This window comes from Podarcis gaigeae (assembly GCF_964106915.1).
Source record: "Podarcis gaigeae genome assembly, chromosome: 14".
In the NCBI taxonomy this organism is placed as follows: domain Eukaryota; kingdom Metazoa; phylum Chordata; class Lepidosauria; order Squamata; family Lacertidae; genus Podarcis; species Podarcis gaigeae.
This window is the reverse complement of record NC_139690.1, coordinates 33,014,131-33,034,817: the sequence shown is the minus strand read 5'-3', so window position 1 is coordinate 33,034,817 and position 20,687 is coordinate 33,014,131. Positions and strand designations below refer to the sequence as shown.

Sequence of the window (20,687 nt, the reverse complement as noted above, 5' to 3'; positions counted from 1 at the left end):
GGTCAGGAAGAGACAGGCAGAAATAAGGGCTTGAACAGATCTGGAATGGAGCTATAGCCTATCACATAAAGTTGCATTCATGTAAGAAAAATGTGCATTTGGTGCAATGCAACTGCACTATTTCCGATGAGTGGATTGGCCGAATCCACTCCCTTGTATGTAAAAAAGAGAAAAAGGTTTTGGGCTGTGGAATGAGTCTCCAGCAGATTGAGCCATAGACTAATTGCAATATGCCAGGAATGAGGGGCTTTTTCTCCTCCTGTGGCCCTCTCCCCAACGTTGTCAGCATATTCTGCATCTAGTAAGAGACATCTTGGTGGGGTGCTGCCACTCACCTGACCTCTGTTCTACCATGTTGCTGCTTATCAGGAGGCAAAGAGTGAGGCAGCAGGGAGCTTTGGTGGTGCTAGATTGCAAGAGTGCTGGATTGGCTCTCTTGGAGCTTCTGTATTGCGCTGACCTCCCTGCCACCTCACCACTTCCCCATTACCTTCTATTAAGCAGCAACATGCCCAGTCAGAGGATGGGTGAGCATGGCGGTCAGCAATCACACAGTCTAAAGTTAGAACTAACTCTTTACAGTGGTACCTCGGGTTACATACGCTTCAGGTTACAGACTCTGCTAACCCAGAAAGTGTTTCAGGTTAAGAACTTTGCTTCAGGATAAGAACAGAAATCGTGCTCTGGTGGCACGACAGCAGCAGGAGGCCCCATTAGCTAAAGTGGTGCTTCAGGTTAAGAACAGTTTCATGTTAAGAATGGACCTCCGGAACGAATTAAGTACTTAATCCGAGGTACCACTGTATTAGCAAAAACATGAACTTTGCAGACTGGGCTCATTCCTGGTGGGTCTTCCTCCATGAAATCAGTTGCTGAGACTAAAGGTTCCTGACTCCCCACAGCTGTCCATGTCTCCCGCTCTCCAGGGCTTTTCTCAAGCAATTGGAGACTGTGTCTCCATGCAGCCAATCTTTCCTCCACCATTTTCATGCCTCTCCTTGTTCCTCCCTCCCGCCATCCTGCTTCAGCTTCAGCTTCTGCCTCTGAGTCTGGGCTTCTCTCTGCCTTTGACACCCCCAGCTCATTAAGTCCTGCTACCCCTTCAGCTTCCAACATCCCTTGTTCCCAGAATTCTCCCTCTGATCACTCATCGTCATCCCACCACCACTTCCCAGGCTCTGAGCCTTCTTCCATTGGTGGTTCCCCAGATGATTCCTCCCACCATTCCTCTGTCTGCAACCAGTCCATGACAGGTGAGTGGCAGTGCCCCACCATCCTCTCTGCTAAAGACTGTAGCATCCAGGAGCCTTAGTCCTTGTTGCAGTATTCCTGTAAGGGAGGTATAGGGAATCTCTGCCTTTCCAGATATTGTTGGACTCCAAATCCCACCAGCCTCAGCCGGCATGGCAAATAGTCAGAGGTGATGGAGGCTTTAGTCCAGCAACATCTAGAAGGCCACCAGTTTCCCACCCCTGCTTTAGAGGATAAAGGGAATTGGGTACCATCATGGCTAGGAAACACTGTTTGGGGGTCAGACTCTTATTTTTTTAGCCCCAGCATCTGTTCGTCGTTGTTTACAAATCTTATATATATATATATATATTAGAGTGATCCCCACACCTTCATCTAGGCATAATCAGTAATCTCCTTGTCTTGCTATCTTGAGATGACTCTTGTATCATTGTTTTCTGTGTTCCAAGGAATCATGACTTCGACTAGTAACAAAGACTTTACCCTCTAGTGCAATTTACATTCTCCTTTTAAAAATGTGGCAGTGCAAAAAAATGTAATTCAGCTAATTATTCCTCCAGATTAGAGGGGTTGCGAGGCCATTATTTATTTTATGTGTGCAGATAAACCACAATTTTGCATCAGTTTGCAATTAAAAAAAATGTAATCATAAAAAACCATCAGCATTTTAGGGCACACTTCTACTATGCATGCTTTTGTATGTAATTTGCTGAATATACTTGTTTTTTCAAGCAACAGATATTTTTAGTTTTATTACTTTTATCAATAACCTTCTACACCAGTTTACATATGCTTAACCAGGAAGTGCATAATACTTATTCACATTTCTTTCTTTTTTGGTGGGTTGGGGGAGACAACACCCCACCATTTCATTTCATTTTCCTGTTGAATCAATCGAGTTATTTATTGGGGGGGGGGGGGTAAAAAGAAAGCCTTTTGTGGACTTCTTGCAGGCATTATTTGATTAAGTTGACAATATTATGTGAGCAACGGTTGAGTACCCACCGTGCTGTTCTTTTGACCAAATTGATTTGTGTAATGAACACTTGCTCTCTCTTTGAATAGGCCTCTTGATTTAAGCAGTAATGCCGGAAAGCCGAGTGAATTTACAGCCCCCACAGCCATTCTCTTTCAATCCAGGGAGAATAGTGGTGGCAGTTCACAGAAAAGCGTAACTCAATACATTGTGCTATAAGCGTGGGGCAGAGGGGAAAAAAATAATATCGCCCAGGTTTTGCAATATACCTATTTGATTTGATTTGTAAGCCTGATAAAAAAGCAATTGAGAAAGGCTCAGGACAAATTATATATACATACACACAGAGACACACAAACACAGCCACATGCTTTCTAAGTAGCCCAAGAAGCTACACAGAATGCATGCAGGGTACTAAATAATAATAATGAATTGCAAACTCACTCTCTCTGTGTGTGTATTTCTCAATTTAGAGTAGCACCACTGAAAATGAGGCAGGATCAGGATCCTGGCATAGCAGGTGGTGTAAGTCAGCTGAGATAGCTCAGTTGGTAGAACATGAGACTCTTAGGGTTGTGGGTTTGAGTCCCACATTCGGCAAAAGATTCCTGCATTGCAGGAGATTGTACTTAGCCTGCTTTCCTGCACTAGCTTCCCAGATCTAAACTTTAAATGTAGGAAGCTTGGGGAGAAGTTAAGGTTCGCTTGCCACTGAGCAACACCCATTCATGGTTAATCACATTAAAATATTACAGCTTGCCATGATAGTTACAAGAGAATGGAGGGACATTTCACAGGCTGGCTGTTATCAATAGGTGCTCTGCTGATGGTTTAAAAACAATTTATGAACCACAGATGAAAATGGAACTGAAGCAATAACCCTAATTTTAAAAATCCCTCCATCATTTCCATTCTGAATCCCCTTTGGGTTAATATTGATACTAGCCACTTTGTGACATAGGAAGCTGCCATGTACTGAGTCAGACCAATTGGGGCATCCAGCTTTCCCCAGCTCTGCCTGGAGACGCTGGAGCTTCAATCTGAGCGAGAGCCTTTTCTCAGTTCAGATGCAATTGCAAACTAGGCTTACTGGAAGCAAGGGATGCATGCTTTCTCATACAATGGCTTTTGGAACAACATTACATCATGGTGCTGGCTGGGGTTTAAGAGAGTTGAAAGTGAATGGAGATGACTCAGTTGGGAAAGGCTACTGTCTCTGCATACAAGGAAGGGGCCCATAGCTTAGTGAGTATAGCATCCCCAGCATCTCCAGGTAGGGCTGGGAGAAACTCCTTACCTAATATGCTGGAGAGCTCCTGCCAGTCAATGTAAACAATACTGAGCTAGATGGAACAAGGGTCTGATCCAGTATAAACCAGCTTCCTAGTTTCCTATATGGGGACGTGGGTGGCGCTGTGGGTTAAACCACAGAGCCTAGGACTTGCCGATCAGAAGGTCGGCGGTTTGAATTCCCGCAACGGGGTGAGCTCCCATTGCTCGGTCCCTGCTCCTGCCAACCTAGCAGTTCAAAAGCACGTCCAAGTGCAAGTAGATAAATAGGTACCACCCCAGCGGGAAGGTAAATGGTGTTTCCGTGCACTGCTCTGGTTCTCCAAAAGCGACTTAGTCATGCTGGCCACATGACCCGGAAGCTGTACGCTGACTCCCTCGGCCAATAAAGCAAGATGAGTGCCGCAACCCCAGAGTCGGTCACGACTGGACCTAATGGTCAGGGGTCCCTTTACCTTAGTTTCCTATATACAGGACTGTAGTCATATTCTCAACAAAACAAAATCACACCCAGGGGAGCAAAAAATAAATAAAAGGATTGCCCCCACCGGAGACTGATGCTTGGTAGGAAAGCAACTCCACGAAAACCTGGGGCTGGTGCCACAGTGAGGAATGTAAATTGGCTAAAGAATGATAAATTAAATTTGACATACGAAGACACATTCCATTGTGAAGATGTATGCATGCCCTGCATATAGTTTTCTCTGTGCATTTGTCAATACCTAAATCAAATTTTACCAAGATTAAACTTGTGTAGCTCTGCCTTATTGATTGAGTTAGAAATGATTATGGAAAAAATGAGCCCCAGAGTCCCAGATTAAAGTAGTTGCAAAATGCATTCAACAGTCTTCAAAGAAGCAGTTTAGTTTCAACAATTGGAAATGTGGGGGAGGGCGGATGTTACCGAAATTTTCAGGCTGGGTAGTCTTCAGTGCTTGGTGCATGGTGCTTGTGTATGCTAATGGTGGCTTCAAGAACAGCTTCTGTGGCTTCTGTTTTGTTGGTTGGCTCTTGCTATTCACAATGCAGAGATAACCCCCCCCCTTCCCAAACTGGGCAGCTGGTCATCAATAACTGGAGTAAAATATGTAATTGTTTATCAGGCCTTTTAAATTAAAAATACAATCTCAGTGGAGCCAGTGAAAAGTCATGCAATAAATGGGTGGAAATGACCTTTTCCGTAGAGATGACAAATGATGTCTCAAATCTCCAAGCTAGAAAGTAGTTGGACATTATAGCTGATGTATATAGTGCAGATTTATAGAGCAGGGCTTGCGTTGTTTCTCTCTCTTTTTCTCTCTCTCCTCTCCTAAAAAGTTCCAAGTAAGTTATGTTCCATTCAATTGTTCCAAGTTGCATGGAAGAATTCTTTGCCCGTCTGAGTGTTGGGCCACAAAATATTCAGCCTGATAAATCACAGCAGGTATGATCAGCATCTGCGGCACAATCTGTTGAAAGGGATACAAATGGCTTTTCTTTTTGCTGTCCTGACTGCAACATTGCACCTTTCAAAGAACCTGTGCTCCTTCTGTACCGGAATTTTCTCTATTTGCATCAGGAACAGCAAATCTGTCCATTTTTGTTTCTCTCTGTTTTTCATTTTTTCAATCTTAAGTAGAGATGGAGGAGAATGTTTGGTTCACATTTAAGGGTGAACTTGCCTATTTTGTACTTCCCAAAACAATATGTGAACTAAAACAGAAACATCCTTCCAGATTTGCAGGTCTCCTAATTTCGCATTGCAATTCTCCAGTCAAGTAATGTGAACAAAAAATGTATTTACTGCTGCAAAGTGTACATATAAATGCATATTTTAGTGAAGGTAACATACAAAAAGGCATTGCATTCGGGAAAATTGCTTTGCAAAAATATTTGTATTGGGCAAGATTTTGCATAAAAACGTGTATATTATGAGAAATGGGCACTAAAATTCTGATGATTTTTTACGAGAACAGATATAAAATGAAATTGACACATTTGCCCAATCCTCATCTGAAATCCACTTAAATTCACTTAAATGTCTGCATGAAAATTTGTACACATTTTGGTGTGCTTGGAGGCTTCCTGCTGGAGCTTCTGGTTCTGAGAAGAAAATGATGGGCTACATGGACCTTTGGCAATGTTCTTTGTCTGTTCTGGCTTCTAGGAAGCATTTTCTAGTTTGTTGGGTTTGTGGCTTTTTGGGTTAATAGCCAGGTTTTGGAATTACAACAACCTCTGTAGCTTATGTGTGTTTTCTTGGAAGTATACACCACTGTGCTGAATGGGGCTTATTTCTGAGTAAAGTATGCATAGAATTGCAGCCTTTATGATGCCAGCCTGGTTAGATTGTGCTTAGCGCAACTGGCATTTCTCAGCACTCTGCAGCCTCCCCAGTTTCCCATACTTGTACTTACTCTTAAGGGGAGAACATCATGAGTAGGCCTGGGCGATATATCACAGGACCAGTGTGTAGGGGCAGACATCGATCTGGCCAGCTTCACTCAGCGGTATATCACTGGTGAAACCATCACCGCTCGAGCCTCCATTGCCCAGAACACTGAGGGAGAAACAAACTAGCTGGGAGCTGGAGGCTGAGGGACTCTAAGTGGTGGAGGTTTCACCAGCGATATACCACTGGTGAAGCTGCCATCATACTCTGCCCCGGCAGAGGGAGAATCAAGCTGAACCGGAAAGGTGCCAATACAGCTTGTTTCTTCCTCTGCTTCTTTAAACTGCTTGGCTGAGGAGCGAGCTGCTGCCCTCACCTCAGCCAAGCAGTTTTATGGAGCCATGGCCCACCACCGACTCACATGATCCTGCAGCAGGATGGGGGCTCCGTTAAAGTGCTCCCCCCTCCCTAGCTTAGAGAGCCTTGACGCCGCTCCTGCTTGCACGCAAGTAGGAACAGGATTTGGGCTGCTCAGCTGAGTAGTAGAAAACCTGCCCTTCCCAGCTGAGATCCCCATCCTCGCCTGGCTGCCTTCTCAAGGAAGGTGTGCTGTGCCTTTCCTTGCAGAAAGACAGATCCCATCCTCCGGTTGAAGGCAACCGGGTGGTGTAGGGGATCTTTGATCCTGCTGACGGGCCCAGTGCTCACCAGCAGCCTCCAGTAGCCCCTCTCCACAAGGCACAGACTTTGCACCTTGTGCCTTGCAGACTTTGCCTGGGAGGGTTGGAGAGCCAGTGTGGTGTAGTGGTTAAGACCAGTGGACTCATAATCTGGTGAACCAGGTTTGATTCCCTGCTCCTCCACATGCAGCTGCTGGGTGACCTTGGGCCAATCACACTTCTCTGAAGTCTCTCAGCCCCACTCACCTCACAGAGTGTTTGTTGTGGGGGAGGAAGGGAAAGGAAAATGTTAGCTGCTTTGAGACTCTTTCGGGTAGTGATAAAGTGGTATATCAAATCCAAACTCCTCCTTCTTCTTCTTCCTGGGATGAACGCCCCCTTCACTGGAGGAAAGAGGCAGCGCACCGGCACAGACGAAGGTGAAGGCTGTCAAATGCACAGAGCCTGACAGGTTCTGTGCGCTTGGCTGCTGCTTCTTGGTCTGTCTTTGAGGTCCTCCTGCTCCAGCATGAGCGGCAGGGGACTTGGGGCTGGCTTCGCTGGGGACAGGAGCTTTTCCACCCCCCAGCTGAGAGCAGGCTGGGGCCAGCTGTATTTGCCACAGCCCGCAAGGCACTGGGGTGAAAGCACCTCAGCTCTTATGATGAGAGCTACCGCAGTATCACCTGACATCTCACTGGCTGGGCCCAATGCAGTCTTTTTCAACATCGCAGTATATCACCAAACCACAATGTTTGGCTGGTGATACACTGCGATGTTGACTACCCAACATCGCCCAGCCCTAATCATGAGTTAAGTCCTCCCATGAGGCCTTTTCAGATCAGGCAGTCAGGAAGGCTATAGAGTGCTGGGCAAACATTTGAATGGGAAAAGAAACTCGCACAATACTCACAGCTACCTCACAATGATCAGGTAAGCTCAGCCTCACGCACCCCTAAAATTATAAAGAAATTCTAAAGTGCCCTAAGAAAGGGGTTGAAGAATTGAAGTTTCTTTTGAGAGGGAAGAATGCATTTGAGAAATTGGAGGGTACAGTCACTTATTGAAATGTCACTGAAAATCACAGTCAAAGCGAGTTTGAAAGTCCTTCCACAGGCAAACCTCTCATCAATTACGAGGGAAGCCAAAAATGAATTTCAGGAAGATGAGTGAAAATTCTCAAAGGAGTTATGTGCTTTGTTAGCCTTGTTAGACCAATTTTATACCTGATATTCCTGGTCTTCTTTTTTCGTAATGGAACTTCAATGGTGGTGGTGACTGCTGCCTTTTCCAGGGTACCCAGAATTGCCAGGAGGTCCCTTTCAAAGATGCTTAGGTAGAATTAGAAATGGAGAAGAATTCAATTTGTTTTGCATTTTTTATTGAACTGATCCTAATTTGCACCTTCTAGACCAATGCATCAATCAGAATATAATGATCTTTTGAATTGCACACTACTATTTTGCTGAAGGGAAACTTCCAGACCAAAATGTGTTTAAAAATTTTGGAATAGAATATGTTTACAACTGCATGCATAAAGACACATTTTTAAAAATACACATTCCCGCACACATTTTTAAAAGAACAAATGAATCTCAGTTTTTTTTGTAGAAAAGTGATGATTTATGAAGAAACACATGCAGAATTGACATGCACCCAAAATCTCTAGACCAGCCTTTCTTAACCTTGGTTCCCGAGATGTTGTGGGACTGCAGTTCCCATCATCCTTGAACACTGGCTGTTCTGGCTAGGAATGATGGGAGTTGTAGTCCAACAACATCTGGGGAACCAAGGTTGAGATGCTCCAATACTTCCCCTAATGGTATCAACCTTGCACAATTTATGAGAATGAAATTTTGAACAGAGATGATGATGGTCATGATGATGTGTATATTGGTAGTAACTTGTATATATCAAGGGGAGATACCAGAAATGGCTCCCCAAATCTTCAGCTATCTTTGAAAAATGCACTGCCAAATGAGATGGCAGTGGGGAGGGGGAGGAGTTCAAGGAAAATCTTCCTGTGTTTTAGAAAATGCATGTGTTTATTCCATGCTTTCACTGTTTATTTGTTTGGTTTTGTGCCAGAAAATTAAGTTCATAAAGGTTCTTATGCAAAAAAAGTATACACATATATATATCTACAGTATGATTAATTAGGTATCCCATATTGTCTTGAAATTTCTAAACAGAAAAGAAAAACAGCCCAGAGCATTCTTAACATTTTGGTTTGCAAAAGATGATTAATTTTAATTTTCAGATGACATAATGAAATTAATTGCTTTCATGTTGTTGAAGCAGAAGGCCTCTGAAACTTGCTATCAGGCTACAAAATGAAAGTAATATGCATGTATATTATGGATTGTGAATGTGACTCTTTCCCAGGCAGGCTAAGATACTATTCACTCATTTATTTCTGTTTGTTTTCCCCCTATTCCAGTCCTGACATGGAAATGTGCTCGGAGTTTGTACGTCAGATCAAACTAATTTGAACACACACTTACTGGAAATGTGTTGTCGTGTGTCATAGATTTGCATCCATGACCAGCACCACCTAGTGGTGGAAATGGAACTGGAGTAAAGAAATGAACAAGAGGAATCTAGAGGGAGCTGGGATTTCTTATTTCAGATAAAGCCCAGGAGCACCTCAGAGGCTTCTTATATCCTCACTGCCAGCTTCTCTCCTCCCTGGCCATCACATGGGCATTCTTACTCTGACTCTGAGCTTCCCACCAGCTCCCCTGCCACTGATTCTGAAAGTCCAAGGGCTGAAGGTCAGAAATTGGGTGTCAAGGCAGGACCTCACCCCTGAAGCTCCCTGCTTAATTAAAATTTAGGCAGGCACTTTTGCTGTATTGTTTTCAGCGCTTGCTAAAACTTTTTTGGTTTAGGAAAGCCAGCCTGGATGCACAATTTTAAAATCAATTTTAACATGTTATTTATTTGTTGGCATCTGTCTGTTTCGAGAGTCAATGGAGTATGCCTCCCAGGGTTAGCAGCACCAAAGTGATTTCCAGTGGCAGAGCTAGCTGCATGGGCGCCCAGAGCGGCAGCCATGCCATGCACTGGGGGGGGGGTGATCTGCGAGTTGCACGGGGGGGGCAATGTGATCTGTGGTGCACAATGGCGGTAGTCGAGAGATCCGCGGTGCACAATGGCAGCAGTGGGCGATCTGGGGGGGGGGGCGAGCCACCATGCACAGGGGCGGCAGGGTGAGCCCCTGCGGTGTGCCTTTTCGTCACCCCCTCACAGATGACACCTGGGGCGGACCGCCCCCACTGCCCCCCTTCCTTTTTTAAAAATTCATTTTTATTAATTTTTCCATTTTAACAATCCAATCCAATCACATTAAATATTCCAGATTATATATATATATATATATATATATATATATATATATATATATCCAAATATTCTGCCAAATTTTTAAATGGGACTTCCTAAGGTTCAAGTTCGGAGGGTTCTGATCATCTCATATCTCTACTGCTTTTCACAGTCATTTCCAATAGTTCCTCTAATTCTTCCTGTTGTTAAACTTCCTTCTTTCACGGCCTCTGAGTTGTTCCCACAAGCGAGTTGAAACAAGCAATGATGTGTTTCTGTGTGGATTTTATGTCCCACTGCCCCCCTTCCTCCGCCCCTGGTGACCTCCCCAGGGCACAAGTGTATGGAGGTCCTGGGATGCCCAGAGAGCACCATGTGGGCCGAAAGAAATCAGAGCACTACGTTTGGCACCAGCTTGGCTGCTGGAGTTGCTGGAAGGTGGCACACAAGCACCATCCAACCATCTTAGGGACGCCATTCTGGATTTGTGTAGGGCTTACCCCTTAGCCTTTTCTTCTCTCCAGGATATCTCACAAGGCAGCAGGGGTTATGGAACAGAGTTTTCCTTCTCCTAGATGGACTTTCTCTCACAGGTTGATGAGCCCCATTTAGCATGTATATTCATTATATAACCAAATTGTTTATTTATAGTTTGATACATTTAATGCCCGTTTGTTTTGTGACATTTGATTTTATCCGAATTTTTGATGCAATAGTGGAAGCTGCTTCAACTGGGGAAACTCAGCCAGATGGGCGGGGTATAAATAATAAATTGTTGTTGTTGTTGTTGTTTTATGTAAATTGTTTAGAGCCTTTTGTTAAGAGGTACGTAAACCTGTTCAAATAATTTAATATTTAACTTAATTTAAATTGTCAGAGAGGCTGTCAAGGGGCTCAACAAGATGTCAGTGAGGGGTTTGTCAGTTTTACTCATTTTGGATCCACAGAAATGAATGGGCAGTTCATTTCTGGATTGAGTTTAAGGTGTTCACACTAATGCTTGTGGAACCCTCAGGAATGGTGTTGGGAACAATGTGGTCAAAGACTACCTGAAAGGAAGGGTTTCAAAAGCAGAGGGTAAGTTCTATTCAGAACAGACCCACTGAAATGAATGGACCTATGTTAGCTATGTCCATTGATTTAAATGGGTCGACCATGAGTAGGAATAGCATTGCATGGACCACAGAGCTTCCACATCTGATCCCACTGGACCGGGACGACCATATGCAAGAAGACACACAGCTTCCTAACTGATGTTATTCATTCAGTTGACCAGTCTCCCCGTCCCTTTCTTGTTTATCTATTCATGAACACCAGTTTCCAGAGGAAATACAGTTCTGGTGTAACAAAACAATGCTGGAAGCTTGGCTAACTTTCTTTTCTCTCCCTTCCCGCATTCCATCCCATCCCCGCCCCCCACTTGAATTTTTTTTAGCAGACAGACGATGCAGCACAGACCGACGGACAGCAACAGACACAATCTTCTGAAAACACAGAAAACAAATCACAGCCGAAACGGCTGCATGTCTCAAATATACCCTTCAGATTCCGGGATCCAGATCTCAGACAAATGTTTGGGGTAAGTACTTCGTATTATTACAAATTTTGCGTTTTTTTAATCTAGCATTTTAAAGTTGTGAACCGCCCTGAGATCTATGGATGAACGGCGGTAAACAAATTTAATAAAGAAATTAAATAAATAAATAAAATACTAGTTTACATTTGCATTTTTTAAAAAAGAAGGTCCTCTTCAGATTGTAACCTCACACTTACTACCGTAAGTTTTGAATGTGCATCATCAGTCCTATAAACAAGGCTCAAGCCAGATGCAACTTCAGGAACATCTCAATAGTTGCAGCTTTTTTCTATGTTCTCAGTGGGTCAAGGGGGTCTAGGTCCCACTCCATGGGGCAGGGTCTGTGTCAAGCACTTATTCTTAACCGAGAACCTGTGGGCAGATCCATACCAGACATTTATAGCACAGACCATTCACATTTAAAACATATGACTCCCCCAGGAATCCTGGGAACTGTAGGTTGTTAAGGATGTGGGCATATATTAGGGGAGTCATATGTTTTAAATGTGCATTGGCTGTGCTTTAAAAGTCTGGTGTGGATCTGCCTGCAGGTTCTTGGCTAAGAATAAGCTGCTGGGATTCTTTGAGCGAAGTCATGTGCTTTAAATGCACATTGAGTGTGCTTTAAACTCATGGTGTGGATATGTCCTCAGACAGTTGAAGCAGTTTCCACTGTTGGTTTCATGGAACCATCCAGACCATCTCAGAAGAAAACAGCAACAAAGGTCAAGTACACAACATACACCAAAAGCAAATTTAACACACACATACACCAAAGAATCCTGGGAACTTCAATTTATCCCCCACAGAGCTGCAACTCCAAGCGCCCTTAAGAAACTACAGTTCCCAGGATTCATGGAGGAGGGGGAATGCATTTTCAATATCTGGTGTGTACACAGCCAAAAAGTCAAGTACCACATCAAAGACTAGCAGATCTGTTTGTGTTTATGGGGCAATATTTCAGATGAAGGCTGCAGTCCGAATCCCCACTTGCCTAGGAGAATCCCCATTGAATTCAACAGGACTTAATTTTGAATAGCTGATGCAGGGCTGTCTTTAGCATATACTGCGCCGGGGTGCCCAGCGCCACCATTTTTTTTGGGGGGGGGAGGCCAAAGTTGTTGAGCCTTTTTTAAGGGGGAGCTCCAAGTTCCTTAGTTTTTTGGGGGGCACACAACTCTCTCCCATGCCGTTGCAAGAGGAGAGCAATCCTTCCCCCGGGAGGGAAGCTACATTCCTCATGTGAGCAGTGTGTACCGGGCAGCCCTCTCGACGGCCCACCAATCCCAAGCGTGCAGGAGGGTGGAGCCATCCGGCTGCCTCAGAATCCGCAGCAGAAAAGCCTGCAGCGCTCTGATGGGCTCCTCTGCTCGGCAGCGGCTGTTGGCTGGCCTGGCTCTTTAATCCCCGGACTCCAAATCTCGGCCCTAGACTCTTGGCCTGGAACCTCTGAGAGCCCAGCGGGTAAGCTGGCCCTAAGTTGATGAGAGTCAAATGGCAAAAATTGGTCATATAAAAAAGGGGTAAAAAGGAACCGATGCAGAAATGTGCCAAACTGAAATTAAGATTAGAAAGATGAGAAACCTTGAGAAAACAAGGTTTCTTGCAGTAATCATAACAGGGAACCCCACTTAGGTGTTCCTCCTGCACATGAGATGCTCCCCTGCATGGAACAAGGGTCACACCATCAACCTGAATGGAATCTCCATCTCCACATACACCAAGTGGTGCATAGGAACATGCTTACTTGAAGTGCATAGAGTAGACTGCAAACAAGGATATTTGTATGTGCAGAGATGAATCCACTGGTAACTGTTTTTATTAGCTGCACTTCAGAATGCAGTTATTTTCCTACACTGTAGAATCCTCGAAGTGTTGAAAAATCTTCTTTTGCATTTATATGTTTCTATTGCATTGGTGTGTGTGTGTGGGGGGTATGTTTAAAAATGCTTATGTGATTTCTTCTTCTTTTTTGTTTCCTTGCAGCAATTTGGTAAAATCTTAGATGTTGAAATTATTTTTAATGAGCGAGGCTCAAAGGTAAGCAGTTGAATACACCTGTGGCAATGTTGAATTTGTTTGAAGTATTCAATACAAATAAGAGAAAGCAATTGCAGTGCTGTAATAAACCCTTTCTAAATATCCACTTCAACAGAAGCACCTCTTGGGCTGCTTCCCCCCACCCCCCACCCCACTTTCTTTCTTGTCAATTTCCCAAACAGCGTGAAATTCATTGGCCTAATTTTGAATCCCTTTAAAGGGGATAATTTTAACTACGATAAACTGACACCAGTTAAAGGGGAATATTGCCTTCTGCTTTTAAATATAATCAAGTGTTGTCTGCTGATTCTCTCTCCCATCCCTGATAATTGCCTTACTCATTTGGTGAAATTAGTTCAAGCTTGCAAGGGGGGAAAAAGATTGTTAGAATAGGTATATATTCTGCTCTTGAAATGGAAGCAAGTAATATAACCTAATATCCTCTGGAGTAATTACTTGATCAAGTGTGATTTTTTTTCCAGATTATGAAAGTGCAGCTGCTGTCCTGCTTAGTTAAAACTTTCAAAATGTTGCTAACCTTTTTGAATTCAGTTTCTGTGTTGCTTGAGCAAAACAAGAGACAAAGGCTGCAATCCTTTACCCAGTGATTTAGATCAATGGGACTTACTTTAGAGCAGGTGTGGGGAATGTTTACCCATTCCAGATATTGCTGAACTCCAACTCCCATCATCCCCAGCAACCATGGTCAGTCACCAGGGAAGAAGAGAGCTATAGTTCAGCAACATCTGGAATGCTGCAGGTTCCCCACCTCTGCTTTAGAGGCTGGAGTACCTGTGGCCTTTCAGAAGTTGTTGGACTACAACTTCCATTAGACTTGACCCTTGGTGGCTTGGGTTTATGGGAACTGGAGTGCAACAATATCTGGAGGGTCACAGGCTCCTCATCCCTGGTCTACACTGTTTGGAATTGGCTGCTTTAACACCCTTTCCCCAATTTTGCTTAAAAGGGATGCAGCCTGAATCACGGAGTCTCTTAATAGCTGCTTCACTCTTGGTTTGGACATACAGGTTATCCACCCGATGGAGTGCAGAAGTAAGCTTTGGACTCACATTCTCAGTAGTGGGTGGTGTGATGGAATAGTGGAGCTCACCTTGCTTCTGGTTGGTTGCACTGCGTTGCTTGCTGGGAGTCATAGGGGAGGGGGAAGAGGGAAGGTTGGTGCATTCCAAGTGCACCCGATTGGATGGACGTAGCCAGGATTTATGTTAGGGGCAGAATCTCAGTTAAATATTTTTATTGATTTACTTGATGGGGGCGGCAGCTGCCCCCCTGCCCCCCTTGGCTATGCCCATGCCAGATGGGCTCTACCGGTGTGTTTGCGTGGTGCCAACCACATCCGTCCCCCCTTTATCTCCTAGTAAACTCCAATGATGTTGCCAACTGGGGGTCAGGTAAGCCCTGCCACCCCACTCCACTATCTCCTACTCTTCAACATTCATATAACCAGTAATGAAATTTGAGGCCTTGGTGTGGCACTGTGAGTTTGACCTGTGAGACCTACACTGTTCTCATCTATTAGCATGAGGATGGGGAGTCGTCTTCTGCACCATGTCACATGGATAATCTAGGTGCCCAGACCTTGTGTGAATTGCCTGTAGGAAAGGAGAGGTAGTCCTCAGTTGCTGGCCTCCATCTGAACATGGACATTTTGGTACCAGAAGCCCTTTGCCCTTTTTTGCCCATTTAGGCTTTGCCCATGTCCCTGTCCCAACTTGCTCCTACTAGGAAAGCAATTCTGACTGTGCACAAGGGAGATTTCACTGTGATTTTGGTGCTACTGCTGAGGGCAGAATCCTAAGATCTGTTGTACCTGCACTACCTGAAGAGTCCATATACCAGTATTACAGAAATGGAATGGATTCTCTTCAGAGCATGCTACCCCACACAGGAGGTCATCCCCTTCCATTTTAAGGAACTTGTCTGTCCCCCTCCAGATGTTATTGGATTCCATCTTCCATCAACCAGCATGGCTTTGGTCAGTGATGATCTCCAACAACATCAGGGGCCCATATGTTCTCCACCTCTGTTTTAAAGAATACAGTTCTATACCCTCCCTCCCTTCTAGTCATGCAGTTTTATTCTGAGGGAGGAGAGTTAACAGGGGTGGGAATGTCTAGTCTCTCACATTGTTTGAAAAGTTGGACTATATTTATGTACACAATGTTTTACTTGACTTTTTTGTAATAACTGAAATATTAAATTTCTCTGTCACTACTAGATGAGATATTTGGAAGCTTAAAGTGCAAGTTCATATCTGTTGGAACATTCATTTAATAATGGTAGCAAAGTTAGATGGTATGAATTGCTTAAAGCACTATACTAAGCAAATGCTGAATTAGTAATGCAGAATTTTGCATTGCTGGGTGGAATCAGTCCCACCACTTCTACCTTGGCGCAAGATGAGAGTCATGGCTACACAACTCATTTCATTGCAGGCAGTAGATGGGAGAGGACAGCCCAAAGTGGCTCTGCTTAGAGGCGAGATCCACAAGCAAGGAGCATGGCATAGTTATTCTATAAGGGCCGGGAAGAGAGGTATTCAAGGTCCCCCAGAAAAGCCAAGGGTTATGTTTGATCTATATAGATCAAACATAACCCTTGGCTTTTCTGGGGGACCTTGAATGCTCTGGTCAAGTTAGGGAGGAGAAAAGCTTAGGGAAGAGGCAAGGTCCTTGGCCCAACGTGGTGTCCCTCTGGATGCTTTGGACCACATCCCCACCATCCCTGACAATTTGTTGTGCTGGCTGGGGCTGGTGGGGCTGGTGGGAACATCTGGAAGGCAGTCAGTGGTGAAGTAGAATTCTCTGGCAAGGTGGGTCAGGCAGGGAGAAGAGATAAAGATCAGAAGAGCAGGTTCAATCCCAGGTTCAATTCCCCGCATCTCCAGTTGGACTGGAAATGCCCTCTGTGTGAAACCCTGAGAAGCAACAGCTGGGGAATATGTGGTTCCTCCAGATGTTGTTGAACTCCACCTCCCATCATCCCTGAACATTGGCTGCGATGGTTGGGGCTAAGAGGAGTCTAGCAATAACTGGAGGTGGAGAGATTCCCCACCCCCTGGGCTAAGGCATCTCAATCTTAGTGTTGTGTGCTTGGGCTTGCATTGTGAAAATAGGTGGTTCTGAAGAAATCCCCATGAAGGTCATCATACTGAGATTGCTATTACTGTGTTATTCTATGCTCATAATTCCAGAGAGAACAAGTGAGAGTTTACTTAATTTTCCATTGAGACTCTTCAAGTTCCCTTATTAGGCATCGGTCCATGGACAACCAAGAATAAGTGCATAGATCTGCTGCCTGCTTTGAAATAAATGGAAGCCTTTCTTGTAGGTGTTGGTGGTGAATCCAGAGCATTTATTTAAATTCCCATTCTGATAAGAATGACTGGGGTGAAGTAGGCTTCTCTCCTCGGTCTAGGAGTGCTGAATTTTGCAGAGGCCATTTCATTAGAAGTGAGTTGCCAGAAGGGTGCCATGGGTTGTATCCAATGGTAATCTTACTCAGACGAGACCCATTGAAATGAATGGACATACCAAACTTAGGTTCATTCATTTCAATGGGTCTACTCTGAGAAGAATTCAATTGGCTATCACCCTTTCCTTATGAGTAGCCCACAAGCTTCAGGTGTCCTCAAGGGGTGTGGCAGCTGCTGAGATCATCACAAACTGCACCTCTGGAGGCTACTGCTTGATTCCTGCTGCCTGGGGATTGCAAAAGTTGGTGACCTGCTTCCACCCAAAGTATAGCACTTTAGGCAAATCTATACAGATTTTGGAGCAACAACAGTGGGCTCATTCATATACAGCCCTAGCATATATATCCAATGTGCAGTGGGGGGTTGTTGGGGGAAGATGCACATTTTCAAGCCCACCACCAGCATCTTAGAGAGGATGTTTAGTGTGAACCTGGACCATCCACCGTCATCTTTACAGTGGAGAAATGACATGGGCACAAATGACATGTGCACAATATAGGTCTTGATTTACACTAAACATCTGATGTGTGTGTTGATAGTGGGGTGTTGCAGATGTGCAAGGTGTGCTCACCCTCCACTGCATGTTGTGCATGTATGCCAAGCCTGTATAACAATCAACCCAGAACCTGATGCATGGACATTATTCTTATTTTAAAATGAAGTGAATAAGGAGGATGAAAACATGGTCTCATTCAGAGATACCCAACATGGTGTCCTCCAGACGTTGCTGGACTACAACTCCCATCAGCCTTAGCCAGCAAGACAATGATGGTCTGAGATGATGGGAGCTCTAGACCGATAATCTCTGAAGGACTCCATGCTGCCTGCCTCTGGCCTAGCCAAACCAGGGTCGAGCTGTTTGCATTTCTGAATTCTGTTCTTTATTTATTCATGTCACACAATTATGTTTGATCTTTTTCTAAGAGTCAGGAAGTTTCTGCTCAGTTCCAAGCCCTATTTTCTTTCATTAGCGGTCCTTGCATTTTGTTTTGTTTTCCTGAGACCCCTCCTTTTTTTCTTTTTTCTTTTCTTTAAAGACAAAAAAAGTAAATATTATAGATTTCACCAAAATTTATAAAAACAACCCTAGTGTGTTGCATGTGAAAAATATGTTTCTTTGCTTCACAATGGCATGAAGGAACTAGTCCAAAGTTCTAGATGAGGTTTGCATTTTGGTGTTGAAATTTGTGCACAAAGTTTTGGTTTGTCTTACTATTTGGTTGAGTCGACTCTGCATGCCATTCAAAGTGAGCCAACTTTCTTTTCCCTCGCCATTCCCTTTTTATTTGTTTGTTTGTTTTCCTATGTGATGACATGGTTCCATTGGTTTAGGATTTTCCTTTCCTTTCTTTTTTGTTAGATTTCCTTCCCTCCTCCCCCCCCCGCCCCCCCGCAGCGACAATTTAGATAACCAAACCAATAAATAAAAGCGAAAGGTATTTGGTGTTCATCCTTTGACTTTCTTCAGGGGATATTTAACTGATGAAAAGAGAGACAGAGAGAGAAAAGTTGTTCACGTTGGTCGCTTTGTTAATTGCACATCTCGGTACGATTATAATTTTTATTTTTCTAATTTGCATGTTGCAGAAATGAAGAAGGAACAAGAACCTTTTTAATTAAAGAGAGAGAGAGAGAGAGGGAGAGAGGGAGAGAAAGACAAAGAAAATAAGCAAAGAAGTGGTCATTGTCTGAAATAATGATATGCACGTTATTTTCCCCCCTTCTCCCACCTGCATGCAGGGATTTGGTTTCGTTACTTTCGAAAATAGTGCTGATGCCGAAAGGGCGAGGGAGAAATTACACGGCACCGTGGTAGAGGGCCGTAAAATCGAGGTGCATGTTAAAAATATTTTCCTTTTCATCTTTTTTATAAATGTCTGCCTCACTCTCATTTGTTGTTTCAGATGCATCATAAGTGTCTCTGGTGTGCTTCCCCTTTCCCTTCCCATAGTTTTTTCTATATATATATACATATGTATATAGATTCATATATGTATACATATATATTTATTTTTATATATATACATATATACACACACACACACATATGTATGTATATATAAATAAAGATAATTTGGCCTTCCTTGGGTTTACTTTTAATTTTCCTTTCTTTTCTTTTTATTTTACTTTTGGATCAATTTATTTTGTAACTCTTACCATCATCCTTATTGCTGAAAGCTGTATGGCAGAAGTGTGAGAAGCTTTTAACCGTTTTGCTGTGATCTGAAAGGTTTTGTTAACTCAATGGGTGCAATAGATTTTTTTTTTAAAAAAAAGGAACAAAAATTGGAAAAAGAAAGAAAACCACACTAAAAATTAAGCGACAAAGCAAAAAAATAATAACAAAAATTAAGGTCGTTTTTGGTTTATTTTTATTTCTTTATTTCTTTATTTATTATTTCATTTGTTTGCTTTCACTGCAGGGTTGAGGCAGGATCTACAGTGGCTTTCAAAACTATTCCCATTTGGAAATCAAATAAATTCTGCAAACTAAATACAAACTTGGGGGGGGCGGGTTGGACTCTAAAATGTTGGTTTTCATTTTGGACAAATTCCCAGTTAAATTTTCCATTGGGGGTGTAATGGGAGGGAATAAGCCTATGAATATTTATTTATACCACCACTGGATCCCCTTCAACACTGAATTGTATTTGTTAGAATTTTAAAAGAAAAAGAGAGCAAGAAAAAAAAACCAATTGAAAATGCTGTCGTCTTTTGAGTAAGATGTTGCATGTTTTGCCTTTTCCATTTTCCCCTCCTTCGACGGTAGCGCTTAGGGCCCTCACCAAACTCTCAGTAACCATGGTAACTGTATACATACCCCATGCTGGCGATGGTGCTGAATGGTAAGTGGGAAAGTCCATCCGCCGTTTCACGTATCTTTTTAAAGCGCTGATATATATATATATATACCACGTGGATTTTTTTGACTTGTCGTATTAAGTTTTCTTGATGCTCTCTTCTCTATATTTTTTTATCTATATCGGTACGCCTGTAAATTTGAGTGTCTGTTTTAAGCAAGCCTTGGAGACACTGACTGGATTGAGGATATGACTTTTGCGCACATCTTACTCAGATTGTTAACTTCCATATTGTGTTAAATAATGCACCCTCTTTTTTATCCTTTTGTTAGCTGTGGTTTTGAAAGCTTGAATGATTTTGTTAGTTTTCTTGCAATGAATCAAATGAGGCTCATGTCTTCCCAGTGTTGAATGCTACATGTTGCTTTCCCCAATGAATCCTCTCTTTGAAAGGGTTATGTTGCACAATGCTAAGATCCGTTTGTCCTTTTTGTTTATTTATTTCCTTCCTTTCTTCCTTTTGGAAATTTAATTTCTCCCCCTGTACCTTGTCTCTTCCCCCCTTCTACTCCACTGCATGCCCCTTCATACAGTGTTTTTCCTTTTTTCTGTTTTGAAATATTTTGTTGTTTCAGTGTTACCATGGAACAAGATGCATGCTTTTAAATCTTCAATTATGCAAAACCTTTTTTAATTTGCTTTTAATGTCTCTTTATTAAAGTTTAAAGGAGATGATGTTATTTTATTGAAATGATTTGGAAGTGTTTTTTTTTATATATATACAAATGGCAATGACAGTAAATGTAATTATAAATAGTTTTTTTTCTCCTTTTGTTATGCACTTTCTGCTATTTCTTATTATTTTTTATTTGGGGGGCATATATTAAATTGCATTTATACATG

The 20,687-nt window shown here is 43.1% G+C and overlaps 1 protein-coding gene across 36 annotated transcripts in view; it reads left to right on the top strand.

The window, feature by feature from the left end:
* The window catches only part of RBFOX1 (RNA binding fox-1 homolog 1), a 1,459,852-nt gene that overhangs the window by 1,332,921 nt on the left and 106,244 nt on the right, over window positions 1–20,687 (top strand). For 35 of the 36 annotated variants that reach the window (XM_083710893.1, XM_083710868.1, XM_083710861.1 and 32 more), the window contains 3 exons: window positions 11,307–11,450; window positions 13,434–13,487; window positions 18,724–18,816. In XM_083710893.1, coding sequence (XP_083567019.1) covers window positions 11,307–11,450; window positions 13,434–13,487; window positions 18,724–18,816 — 291 coding nt within the window. The remainder of the gene's footprint in view (window positions 1–11,306; window positions 11,451–13,433; window positions 13,488–18,723; window positions 18,817–20,687) is intronic. The other variant, XM_083710871.1, reaches the window with a different exon arrangement.